The sequence below is a fragment of the Pocillopora damicornis genome, chromosome 1 (assembly GCF_964200805.1).
Source record: "Pocillopora damicornis chromosome 1, jaPocDami1.2, whole genome shotgun sequence".
In the NCBI taxonomy this organism is placed as follows: domain Eukaryota; kingdom Metazoa; phylum Cnidaria; class Anthozoa; order Scleractinia; family Pocilloporidae; genus Pocillopora; species Pocillopora damicornis.
In genome coordinates this window covers 26243626-26257481 of record NC_142670.1, presented here as the reverse complement: position 1 = coordinate 26257481, position 13856 = coordinate 26243626, and the positions used below count along the sequence as shown (strand labels likewise).

General features: G+C 38.3%; 2 protein-coding genes across 2 annotated transcripts in view; both read right to left on the bottom strand.

Annotated features, from left to right (window-relative positions):
• LOC149052981 (uromodulin-like) overlaps positions 1-13856 on the bottom strand; it is a 38145-nt gene that overhangs the window by 14126 nt on the left and 10163 nt on the right. The window lies entirely within an intron of this gene.
• Positions 7928-12078, bottom strand: LOC149052982 (uromodulin-like). Its single transcript, XM_089201371.1, has 5 exons — positions 11743-12078; positions 10401-10515; positions 9633-9755; positions 9231-9356; positions 7928-8301 (listed from the first exon to the last, which is right to left on the bottom strand). The coding sequence occupies exons 1-5, from the start codon at positions 12076-12078 to the stop codon at positions 7928-7930; spliced, it is 1074 nt and encodes a 357-aa protein (XP_089057497.1).

The following is a 13856-nucleotide window of genomic DNA, read 5'->3' as shown; positions in this document are numbered from 1 at the left end:
CTAAGTTGAAAGAAACAATATCAAAAGTAAATCTAGAAGGTAAATACTTTTGCACGGAAATTTATTTGTTCTCCTTTTGAGGTGTACATCAAAGTTTTGAAGTCATCACAGGCTTGAACTTCAGGTTTATAGGAAATATGCATATGCATATGTTTTCAACATTAAAACGGAAATCGTGACTACTTCGAATGACGTTACTACGTGCCGTACAGGTACAAGCAGGCGTTGTGAAAAAGTTTGAGAGGATTTTTCGTTAGTACACATTTCTTTTCCTAGGAATCTTGTTTATCCGGCCCACGCTAAATTCTAATTTTTAACCAAATTTTCTTTCCTTCACAAACATTTTACTATGTTCAGGGATTGTTCGTGGCCCTAAAAGCATAGTCATTAAAGTTTGGCGCACAGGGTATGCATCAAATTCGTGTAATAAAATATTGCATCATCTTAAAACTAGTTTATAAGAATAATAATGAGTTACCAGGCACGAGTATGACTTTTCAGGATGAAAGGTTTCAGGTTTAAAAAAAAGTCACTTTCCCTTTGAATATTTCCCCTAAATTTGCTGGCCTGCTAAAATCCTCAGTTACTTTGCCCTGATTACCAAACCTCCTCAAAACATTGGCAACAGGAACGTTTAAAAAATTAATGGCACAAACGAACGAGCCTATTCCCTCATACACCTTCCTCAATCCTGGCAGCTTATTCTGGACATGAAAGAAAACTAAAAGAAACTGCGATGCTGCGTCGGTGGGAGAGTATAACAGGTAACTGAATTTAGTGTTAACAACTGAGTTGAAGACGTAAATTAGCCACCATGAAGAGTTTGAAATACTTTCCAAGTGCTATAAAACTTTAAGAACACAAATTACCGGAGTTCACTTTGTTTGGATGAGAGAGCCCGATAAAAGCCACCGATAAAATCATCTTCTTTCCGGTTGGATTTCGCTTGAAGCTACAGGATGTTCTGATACCGAAATATCTATATCTATATCTAACCAGTCACTATTTGCTGAACATTTCTATAGTATAACCACAAGACGTAGCAGAGCATCATTTGTACTTACTCAGCGCACCGTGTAAAAACAGGGCTGTAAACATTTTACCAGATTGAAACCCACTCATCGCCCAATTCTTCAAGCGGATGATATACAGAAGTTGCCTCTGGCAGATGCCGGTATGCTTATGTTAGAAAGTTCTTGACTTGATAACAACGCAAGCGCGACAGATTGTGTAACGTATTAAAACTCTTTTGAAGGAGATAATATCTCACTGACATATGTCACCACCATTTTTTTCTCTTCATAAAAGGACCAATGAGGCTTAAGGCTTGAGCCATTGTTGGCTTCATCAAAACAAGAAATTAGCTATGTCGAAATAGCTATATAATTTTACATTTTCTCACAGCGCAGATAATAAGTTAATAAAATAGTTAAAGGTAGTTGTCTTTTTTTCAGCATTTTGGCCGCCGGAAGCCTTATCGAATATTCCATCAACTGCACGGATGGAAGAAATTACCATTTATCCATTAAAGAAATGAAACTGCTCATTGTAATTACCAACTTTACTTCGTATGACAATAAATTCACCGGTGCGACTGATTCTGTAATACATTTATGGAGAATAAACAAGGGGAATTATGAGTCTTCTGGTAAATTAATGTCGGAACCGGGATCAGCTGGATTAAGATTTACCACAATGCTGCATGTATTAGAACGACACGCAGGGAAATCCGGCAGCATTTCTTTGAGTCTGCGAGAAGCACAATAACATCGACAGTTTTCCATATAGTAGTTGGGAAAATGAAACAGCAAAAAATATGGAGGGAAGCTCGAGCGCTCAAAGGAAGGCGCGCACAGGAAACAAATGCGAGAAAAATTTCCTCTCAAAGAAACAAGAAGCGTCCTTTATAGCTCAGTGTTAGAGACCGGTGTAGAGGAGGTGGGGAAGGGGGAAGGAGTTCGGATAAAATTTACTTTATCCTTCCATAGGGCTCTGTATCAGACAAACACGCATTCTCGGTATAAGACCTTATTATTGAGCATTAACTGTCTAGAGAACAATGATCAAGAATTAGTAGGAACCACAGCCCTGGGTCAGCCATTAACTTTAATCTTACGAGACTGCTTTAAAATAGTAATTTGCTCATGCACAAAAGAACTATATGTGGTGAGAGGGTAGGCTTTCCTTTCTTCATTTAAAAAATACAGAGATTATCATTTTCCACAGGCTAAGCAGACAGTGACAGTGAATGAGACCAATAGTAACTATCCAGAGGAGGAAAAAAAGTAGGATATGGTCCGCACACCTCTCCTTTTGATTTTTTTACCTATAAAGCCAAAGCATTTACACTCTTGTCTTGTGCATTACGTAGACGCCAATTAATTTAACTTTTATGCGTTCAAATTTAAAAAATGTTCTCTTTTTATCTATGTGCCCTAAACATTAAAGGGGGGGGGGGAGGGGGGAGGCAGGTCAAAGTAAAAACATGAATTAAAATAGAGGGCCCCACAGTAACTTCAGACCTAATTAAAGGAGTATCCTTACTTTTCCAAATTCCAACCCTTCAAAAACTCACGTATCTTTTGACCAGTTCCTTATATCATTTAGCATTGGTAAGAATCACCATGCACTATTGAAAGCTTGAGCAAAATTATTTAATGGAATCTAAATACCATTTATTGTTACAGTGAGATAACTTACACAGCAAAATTATATAATCACACAATTCCATACCACAGCGCGCCTGTAACCTCAAATTGCCAGGACCCCGTTTCATTACACGATCACAGGTCGGACGCTTCTTGCAAAAGGTGATGACTATCAATTTCAGAGATTGATTCTTCAGTTTCCAGCATTACGGGAAAAAAACGTATTGCAAGCATGTTCATCATAACCCGAGCAATTAGTACGCCTCAAGATGTTGAGCGAAGAGAAAGTAGCTCCATGTTTTGCGAGACATTTCCTGACGTTCGAGCGAATCAAGTAGAAAGCATGCGAAAGTGGTCATAATAAAACGCAGACTGCAGACTGCAGACTGCACACCGTGTAGACCGCGCTTTGTTCGCTGGAGAATTTCGACTTTTTCAGCTCTTGGTACACTGGCAAATTAATTCATGACCTATCCTACAGTCACGCATGCAATCGATTTCGAAAGGTATCCAATTTTACCAGTGTTATGAAAAAAATTCTTTTTCTCGCTTACGAAACTTTATGTAACGCCTCGGTAGACTTAAAATGGAAGTCAAATAAATTTTCTGGGAACTGGTTTTTGACTGAATGATAAGAAGTAACAAGCAGCAAATAACTGCCTTTTTGAATGCCGCTACCTTTTTGGTGCGTTGCGTCCTGTTTTACACGTTTCTCCTGAACTGTGATTCAACTAGTACAACTCAAGTCTGAGCCAGATTAAAGCACTTCTTTTCGCGTCTACAGTATAAAACAAAACTAAACGCTTCCATCGCGGCTCGAAATATAAAATTCTGCAAGTGTGGGAGAGTCATTGATGTGTATCATGTGCAAACTTCAAATACTGTGGACAACCTTAATCTATGAATAGCGTTTTGTCTCGTTTCTTGATTAAATGATACTTACGAACTAAAGAGAAACTAAAGAGGAGTGCACTTCGTTGTTTTTTTTCCATCTGATGGACGTCGACGTCGACGTCGACCTTTTAACAAAAGGAGGAGGTGCGATGGGCGCATTATATGCCGACGACACCAAGGCATATCGCAGCATCAAAGGTGTTGAGGACTGCATATCTCTGCAGAACACTTTAACCAACATGAACGCATGGGCCATGCGAAATAACATTCGCTTTAACTCATCAAAATGCAAAGTCCTCTCAGTAACTCGCAAAAAAAGCCCAATTATCTACGGCTACAAACTCAATCATGTACAACTTGAGCGGGTCACAAGTGAGAAGGATGTCGGAGTTATTGTGACTAGCTCCCTTTCATGGGATTCACATGTCCATACCATCATCGCAAAAGCCAACAAGCTACTTGGGCTTCTAAAGCGTACATGCCCTTTTCTGACCGATGTTTCAGTCAGGCGGTCCCTCTATCTGGCTTTTGTAAAGTCACAACTGTGCTAGGCAACGCAAGTGTGGTCCCCAGCCCAATTCAGTCTCAAAAGTCAGCTTGAAAGAGTACAAAGACGTGCAACAAGATGGATTCTAGGCACCAGAATTGGGGAAATGAGCTACCGAGACCGGCTTATCAAGCTGAATTTGCTCCCTCTCGCCTACGACCGCGAACTTAAGGACCTTGTGTTTCTTTACAAATGTCTGAATAACTACACGGATCTAAACATCCTTAACTTTGTTGCTTTTATTTCCCACGGCCGCACCAGACGAAGTAATTCCTTCAATCTCACAACACCTTCATGTAAAACAAGTACCTTTCAGGCCTCCTATTTCAACCAAACTGTTAAACTCTGGAACTACGTCTGTACCTTATCACCCCCGTCCAAGTTTTCTAACCCGACCGCCTTTCGAACTTTTGTAGCAAAACACATGTTCTCTCTTGTCCGTTCAGTTTTTGATGTTAATAGTCCGTGCACGTGGTCAATTGTTAGGTCGTGTCCCTGTCATTGATTTTTAGTTATCTAGCACTTTTTCACTGTGAGTTTTTACATTTTTCATTTTTTTTTTCGGTTTTATTAAGGGTAGTGCCCCGCATGGGACTCCATGTCCCGTTCGCACTGACCCTTTTGGCGTATGTCTATCCATTTTTGTATTCATTTTGAGCTTGAAGACGTACCCAATAAAGCTGTTAAATAATATAAATAAAATTATTCCGTCAGGCTTCAAGCTCTAAACAGCAACAAATGCAAACCAACAGTAACACATTTTGTCCTAATTCCTGATTTTTGGTAAAATGAAAAAAAAAATGCTGATGAAGCTTCGAGTCCCGTCTGCTGGTCACTTGGAAACTGTTCTATTATTTTTTACTTCGCGCACATTGTGTATGCATTGAGATAGAATCGGAGGTTGGGTTTCTCGAAATAACCTCTTAAAATATAATTTCGTCGTGTGGTGTCCAAAAATTGGAGACAGTTCCAACATTACCAGAGTAATAATATGTAAAATCACAGTTTAAAAAATAGAATAAAAAAAAAAAAACAGTCCACACGGTCTGCAGTCTGCAGAAACATGGCGCTCAAAAGAAAAAAACCATGATCAAACAACGAAATTCACGCCTTCCGCAGGATAACTAACTCTATTTTACCGGTGAGTTTGTTTGCACCAGTCATTTGTGGTCCGTAATATACTCCATATATTTCGACAAAACAAACAAAAAAGTAAAATGGAGAGAAACCACTATTGTTGCATGAAATAAAATGTTATGACTCACTTCCTCGAGAAAAGTCCCTATTGCATCATCAACTTCCGGTTTTTCTAAGAATGTTGTGCAATGGTAAGCAAGCAAAATAGAAATATTTCTTAACTTACAAACTTTATTGACAGATATCAACCGATAAACTTTATTGACAGACTTCACTGACAAACTTTACCAGTAATCTAAAACTGATGACTTATTTCTTTGGGAAAGTCCCTCATGTGTTTGACTTCGTGTTTTTTAATGGCGCCACCGCGTGGGCTGTGTGTCAATTTCTTTGAATCAAAATCGTCAATGTTTCTCGGAACTCTTTGTCTTTGTAATAGAATAATTTCATCAAATTATTCTCATCTTATGAAAAGTAGTATAGAGTTGCCGAGTTTGAGAGCAATTTATAAAATTGGGCTCGACAATTCCAATACTACCGCACGTAGTTTTTACTAAATATAAACGTATGCAATGTTTCTTTACAAATACATAAATCTCCAGTTATACTGCCATTTTATTTTAAGGAAATTTATCTCCAAACAGAGAAGCTCGAACAAGTTGAACAAATTCTCTATATCAATACCATTGGAGGTTTATAGAGATCAGTTTGCAGAATATGTTTCCCGATCTCACTTTGTAAAGGGTTAAAGCATAGCTCAATATTCGCTAAAACATTCCTACTTTAATTGTTAAAAAATGAGTTATATTTCATGGGGTACTTAGAAAGCGAAAAGTTTAATCAGAATTGTATGTATTACTTGAATTACCGTAAAAATGTGTAAATGACGAAAATCACCTTTTTTTGTACTAGGTGAAAGGAAATAAAAAGTGCAAGGCTTAAGTAGAAAATTTATTTTTGTACAAAAAATCTATAACCTTTTCCTAATCCTGTTTTAATAAAATGAATTTATGCGTTTCATTTCTTTAAATTATGATTTTTTTTACCCATTGAATGCTGAAATGCAGCCCGAACTTACGTAAAAAGGATCTTCAAAGTTAAAACTATTTGTTTAATGTTTTGCCCGTATGAAGTCTGAATAAATAATTTGAGCCGTGTGTTAAATTAATTTTTATATTTTCTAACATAGTTGAAAGCGAATTGTCACCGTGAAATGAAATGCATGTTCGAAATGAGCATACAAGCCAAGTTCCAGCATTTTTTTAAGTCCCCGTGGGTCCTAAAATTATGCCTCAAAATACTCCAACCTTATACGAAATATTGAAGATATACGCATGTGAAGGTGTCACCTTAATGTGCACGTCAACAGCCGGTTTCATTTTCTTCTCTTGTAAAAGAGAGAAAATCTCGCTCAAGTTTAAATTTGTCCGCTACGATCTTTTGACATGTAGGCCGCATTATTCGACATTCTAAGTTTCATAAGTTGAACTTACAGGAAAAACCCAAATGCATACAATTGACTAAAGAGACTTGCCTTACGTGTGACGACTCATATTTCTCATGCAGTAAAGATACTGAGCAAATATTTACTTTTTGTTGAATTCAAAAGTATTTTGAGGTGCGGCCGAACTTCTCGGCCCTATGAACACCTTTGTAATACGGGTACCTCGATTAATTCCTTACGAATCCTCTAAATCTCAGACATTCATGTTGTCTTTACATTCATCTGACATTCATCTGACAAGAAGAGTATACCTGTTCATGTTTCTATAGACGCCTCAATCTTATGAGTGACTTTACTGCACGAAACTCAGTGAAACGGACTAATCTCTTAATCGGAAATTTTAGTTTGTCTATTGGGTTTTTGTATAATAGTGTTTCAACTATTGTTTTTTGGCGCTGCGAACTATAACAGTTGGGGTCTTTTACTGGCTCCAAAATGAAGAAAAGAAACAAGCAGTTATCGAACCTTTATTTAATTTTTTGTTAAGTAATACCGTGACTTTTCCCCAGATTTCAAAGCAGACAATCTTGATTAAACAGAAAAATGAGATTCTATCAGCAGTTACCCTGTTGGAACTGCAATAGGCTACGTTGAAGACTATTTTCTTGCTAAAGGAAAAAAAACAAAGCAGAATTATCTCGCCATTAAGAGGCACTATCAAGTGAGTGATTGTTGTGGGACATTTTTATGTACTATTTTATGTAGCACATGTGATGCCCATAGTACAATCTTTTTCCTTCTTAAACACTGGATAATAACACTCACTTACATCAAAGCAATCTCATTATAGTCCTCTCTGGCCTCTATTTTTGAAAAAGGAATATGAAATTCCGAGGTCTTCGCGTCTTTTTTCGTGAACGATTCGGTTATGTAGATCATGTCTTTTCAACACAAATTAGCTAAAGATCATTTTCAGTGCAGGCAAATGACCTCATATGACCATGTACGTTGAAAAGCGGCTAAGGCGAAAGTTTAAAGAGAAGTGTGACTACGGGTGGGCTGGCAAAAAATTTGTTGTAGTCTACCTCAGCTTAAATAGTGTTAAATTAGAGTAACTTGAGTCAGAGTATCATTCTGAAGTTGCTGCACATAGAAACACAACAGAACCAGTCCAATATTTTTAAAAAATTAAAAACAACAAATTATGCTCACTGGATTTTTCATTTGCAACTTTTTCCCTATTTATCTGCTCCATGTTTAGTCTGTGCCACAGTAGCGATAATTACAAGCCGGAGGTGGAACCAGTTTGTAGATAAAGTAGGATCCAAAGTTTTTTATTAAGATTTCAATTGAGTTTCTACAAGTGTAAGCACCTCTGGTGAAGCAGACCTTCCTCTCTACTTCACCATCTCCCTCTGTAGGTTCAGCTCCATTCAACCAGCCTGAGCGGGCTGTATTACAGCGATAATCATCCACTGGCGTTGTTGGCATTTTTGTCCCTGCAGCTCCCACAAAACGATACCATCCTTCATGTAGCGAGCTGTCACACACACCTTCACTAAAGTGAGGCGTAACGTAAGTACTCTTTCTGTCAGCGTTGCTCAGAATTGAGTAATTATGACAGCCGTCGGCTGGAAAGTAAATTGTAATTCAAAAAAGAAATGATGATCACCTTTTTTTAAAATTTGACTTTGATAGCAAGAACTCATGACCGTTCATCGTCAGGATTATTTGTGCATCGTTACCGCCCTAGTTTAAATAAAATCAGGTACTTGACACATTACAGCGACGATGTTGTGTAAAACATACGGAAAATTTTGAACCAGCTCGGTATTGAATTTCCAATTACCTACTTTCTTAAAAGAATAGATTAGCTATAGGACGAGCACCAGTCCCCTAAATTATTTTTTTTTATAACGAGCATCCCGCCACCCTTTTATTGAAGGCACACCAGAATTGAAAGTGAATTTTGGCGATGACACATATTTTGATGAAGGCGTTTAAATGAGGGCGAAACGGAGAAGTTATCAGTCAGGTCAAATAAAGTTGGCTCGAAAAATTATCAAAAGTGGAAGTAAGTTGTGCATTTAAAGTATCTCTCGTGTAATGCGAGGTAGTCGGCAGAAGCGGCTAGTTTGATTTGTTTTCTTGCTTAATTGAACACATTGGCTTTTCTTTTTTTTTTTCACTTTGCCGCCATCACCAAGTTAAATGCTTCTCTCCCACGAATAATGTTTCAATCTCCAACGCCGAATTTCGAGAAATTTTCGCACATTTTCACTAACACGGCTCTTTGTTCTGTATACCGATGAGGACGAGTTCTCACTTAGCCTCGTTCTCACGTCGTAATTTCGGCACCAGATCACTGAAGTCCGAGAACTCGGAAGCGGCCTATTCCAACGTTTCAAAGGAAATGCAGAATGACGAACATATAGACACAAACAGACGAGGAAATGAAGGCTCAAACAGCCGTTTATTTGTAAGTGGTTTTGAAATTTCATCCCTGAAACTCCATAAAATGCTATTCCCATAGAGCAAGATAGAGATAAAGGAAACAAACCTTCACATTTAATTCCGTTCCATAAATATGTAGTTTGGCAGGTGCAGTTGAATGACCCCACAGTGTTTGCACAATTGGCGCCACCCTTGGTACAAATATTATCAACCAAAGCACATTCGTCGATATCTGAAAATAACAGGAAGGCCTTTTTAAGAGGTCTGGTGGTATAGATAACACCAGAAGATTATATTAGCTTCTACAAAGTTTTTATTTTCAAATAGCTAATTTCGTCGCTCTTTATAATCTAAGCTCTATTTGTCATTCAAACTATAAAATAAATGGCCCATGAACAAGCATCCAGAAGTTCAAGAAAAGGACTCATAAATAGACCTTTCTGTGTTACGACAGGATTGCGGTGCGGCTTTTGCGTAGAATTGCTGATGGATAATATTCAACACACACCTGAGCACGTTTGGCCATCTCCTGAAAATCCTTCTTTACATTTGCAGCCGTAGGATCCAAGGGTATTTATACATTCAGCATCTGAATCACATTTGTGTTCTCCCAGGCTGCACTCATCAACGTCTTAAAGAAAAAATTTTTAAGTAATTCAATTACCAAGGTTTAGATTTTCTACCATGCACAGACAACCGATAACTCATGTTTTACAATGAGTGAGGGTCCGCATATTTTAAATTTACTAGCGACTTTCAGAACGTAGACCGTAGACGTAGCGAGAGAAAAGAGCTTATGAGCAAAAATCTAACGCAGCACGTGCTTTATAAAACTTGTTCTTTTCTTAGCTGTCCTATAGAAGAAAAAAAAACGTGAAATAACCAAAACGTTTATGTCCTCTTAGCAGGGAAACCTCTGCAGCAATTAAGTCATGTTTTACCTTGAACTCAAGGGAAGACGTCGTACCGTCAGAGACAGTGAACACGTCGAGTTACAAGCTGGATTGCGTTGCTGGATTGCGAGAAGCGGCAATGAGGCTATTCCCTTCTTGATAAACGTTTTTTCATTTATTGCCAACCTCCCCCCCCCCCAACCTCCCCTAACGTTTCCTCAGGTTTTTCTCACAGTTTACTGCTGGTCCTTCTTTATCCTCGACGAGAAAATAAATGCACGAGGACAGTGCTAAAGACTCTAAATAAAACAACCGGTCATCGACTCTCCTAATCATTAAGTAACTGCTAACAATTAGATAATGAAAACATATATCTGTATCACCTTTTGTGCAATCCTTCCCCACGTAACCCGGTACGCAGACACATGTATACCCCTCACTGGAAGAACCAGCTTGGCAGATCGTATTACTTGGGCATGGCTTCTTTATGCAAGCGTTATTTACAAAGAAAACGAAAATGGCCATGTCAAGGCGATGTCTAAGTAAGTTAGGAGGGAGAGTAAGCAGGTAAATTAACAAAGCCATTCTGAGGGCGAATAAATGAGACGAGAGTGAAAAATGGTAATTAAGTGTTGGCAGTGCTTCCAGGACATCTAAACGGCACATACTCTCTACAAGATCAATGAGTTAAATATACTTACTTTGAGAATGAATCGGTCACATTAGCTAAAAATTTTGACCGTTCAGCACTGGAAATTCCAACAAGAATTCCTCACCATAGGCATACCTTCCAGACCCTGAGCTAAGAAGGGGGGGGGGGGGGGCGGGGGCGGTTTTTTGTCGCTTGCCCTGCTGGCTTTTCTTCCCTTTGCAATTCTTTTTTTTTTCTTACCCAAAATAAAGGGGGAGGGGGGGCGGCTCTCCAGGCCTCTCCCCAAGATCCACCACTGCTCCAGTAAGTTCCTCCAATTTAGGGAAAGGCAAAGAATTAAACAAATTCGTAGATTAAAAATTAAGATAGGAAAAATAAAACTTTTAGACAGTGCCCATAATCTTCACAGCAGCTCAAGACTTGTGTTTTTTTCATCCGGTACTCAAACTGTGTTTACCAGTACCATACTCTCCATATTCAAAGGGCACTTGAATTTAATCAATGATAAAATTTAACCATACGCATAAACGTATCTTTGATGTTCGGTAAATATCGAAACTTCGGTGAGATAACGAGAAGCGTTATTTTGTAATCTACGTCTCTGTACCAATCGTGTTAATTGTAAACAATGATAGTTGAAAGTACATAACCTGACTGTCTGTGTATGCCAACTGGGAGCTGGTCATTACGTTGGTTCCAAATAAACCGTGAAGGGAAGAATAAATGACTGTAAATATACGAAAATCATAAAGGTGAACTGTAGACCAGCTCCCAGTTGGATTGTTAACTCAGTTGGTAGAGCGCTGCACAGGTATCACAGAGGTCATAGGTTAAAATCACGTACTTGCCTGAATTTTTTTCACGCCCTATTGCCACTACTGCCTAAGTAATGTTCATTACTACGAAGATCGCTTTCAAATTCATTTCTTTACAGAAATGAATACTTTACTTTTCATATATTTACAGTCAAAATAAAAAGGACGTGAATAAACTAGTAAAAAATTGTGACAAAGACATACAGATAGGCCAAAAGAAGGCATCCCTTATCCTAGTCATTACAGTTGTAAACACACCTTGGATCCACGATAGGTGCTATTTGGAAATGACACCAGATCACTCGGGTGTTCAAAATGTGTTGCGTCATTCATCTCGCATTTGGTGATCGTTGGAGAATCACTGGATACTAGTATATTATAGCTGACACAAGTAGGCACCATGGAGCGCACTGCTTCACAGATGTCCTTTGCGACGATGTCAATTTCTTTTATCGTGTGGTTAAGCAGCCGTTTCCCTCTGAATGCAAGGGTAGCACTGAAATCCACTTGAGGACGGTGGTCTGTAGAAAAGAACGATGAATAATAATTTTTCCATGAGGATGAACGAGAAAGGAGATCGAAAAAATATATCATTGGTTACAAGGGAATGCTCTATTTGACAAAGACATCGGATTTAGTGGTGAAGGTAAGTAATAGGGAAGGGATGGAGGTGGAGAAATTGATAAATGAAACTGCAATCAACGTAATAAAAAGAGTACACGAATTTAAATCGACGAAAAAAGTTAACATGACGTTCCGATTACATCCTGTTATCGTTGTCAATATTGAAAGGGATTGGCATAACTGATTTACTCTATGTAAATATGTACAGAAATTTTAAGGTACAAAAATAATTACTTTAATGAGAAGAAAGATTGAAAGTGTGTTTTGTGTTCATGCAAATAATTTCGCCCGAATGGAGTCTGGGTGAGTTTTATAAATAACCTGAGAGACTACTTCTGTCGGTAAGAACAAAGTCGATAAATGAGAATTTTGTAGATTGAAAACAAGGCCCACTGTTGTTTTGAAATCATGATTCAACTTATTTTTCTATCTTGAGCCTTAGCGCCAACGCACTGTGCGATTGTCGATTCTTCAATTTATTTCATTCATTCATGAAGTCGGCTTTTCTTGTCACTGAAGGGCTAATGTGTTTGTATGATAAACAATATAATGCATGGTTGCTTGTAGATATGGGAGAGAAACTCCGTATCTACACGCGCCCATGTATTATTCTCTATTTATTAATATTGTACATGAAAAAATTAGGCGATTCTGATCGGCTGAAAACGAGTGCATTCTCATGTAACACGAGTGCAAAGTTATAACACGAGTTCAAAGTTGTAACACGAGTGCAAGTTACAAATAACATGCGCATGCTTTCCAAATTTCGTCCGTCTTGACTCTGTGTTTCAACAAGTAATGACGTGATTTCTCTTGCAATTTGGTGTCATAAGCACTTGTAAATTTTTCGAAAACTACAAATTGTACTTGCCCTACGGGCTGGTGCAGGGGGTACGTTTCTACAGAAACTTTGGTGCTACGTCGGTGGGAGAGTATAGCAGGTAATTTAGTGTTAACAACTGAGTTGAAAACGCTGGCCACCGTAGAGGGTAAAAAAGCTGACGTTTCGAGCGTTAGCCTTTCGTCAGAGCGATTGACAATTACGAAATCCTCACTTAGGTTCGCTGTTCTTAGACTGTGTTGTATGTACCACTATGCAGTGTGTTGTTTTGGAAGTGGCTGCACGTGTAACCTGTATGGTCGGTTTGGTCACAATAACCACATTCTGTTGTTTACCCAGGAGAGGCTTAAAGTTTCGTTTATGATTTTTCTGTTTTGTCCCCTTTTCAAATAAATATCGAAATTCATCCCATTGAAAAAGTTTATTGATGCGTTTAGGGTAATAAATTCATTGTTTTGTTATGTTTTCTTTTGGTTTTGTTTTGTCTTTATTTTCTGAGACTTTAACAAGCAGGATTGCAACAGAAGTTGCCTTGAAAGTGTTTTGTCCAATTTTAAATCCTCACGCATGTTCTTATAACGTCGCCTTTTCTATCTGATGAGTTATGCGATGATCTGAGTTCGTGTTTTCATCCACTTTGAAGAAGTTACTAAACTTTTGACATGGGGCTGATATCAATAAAGGCAACATGTACTATTCATAAGTAATTGTTAGGTCATATTTCAGTTCTGTACCCGTCAAGAGGAAAGATACAAAACTTAAAGAATTGGAGCTCAAAACACGTGTCGAGACGAGCAATTCAGGATCTAAGATCTGGGATGGAGATCGGAGAAAAATTTTGTGTGCAGCTTTCATGAAAGGCCCAGTGCTTTTCCAAGTTCATTATGCCAGTGTCGAATACGGATAA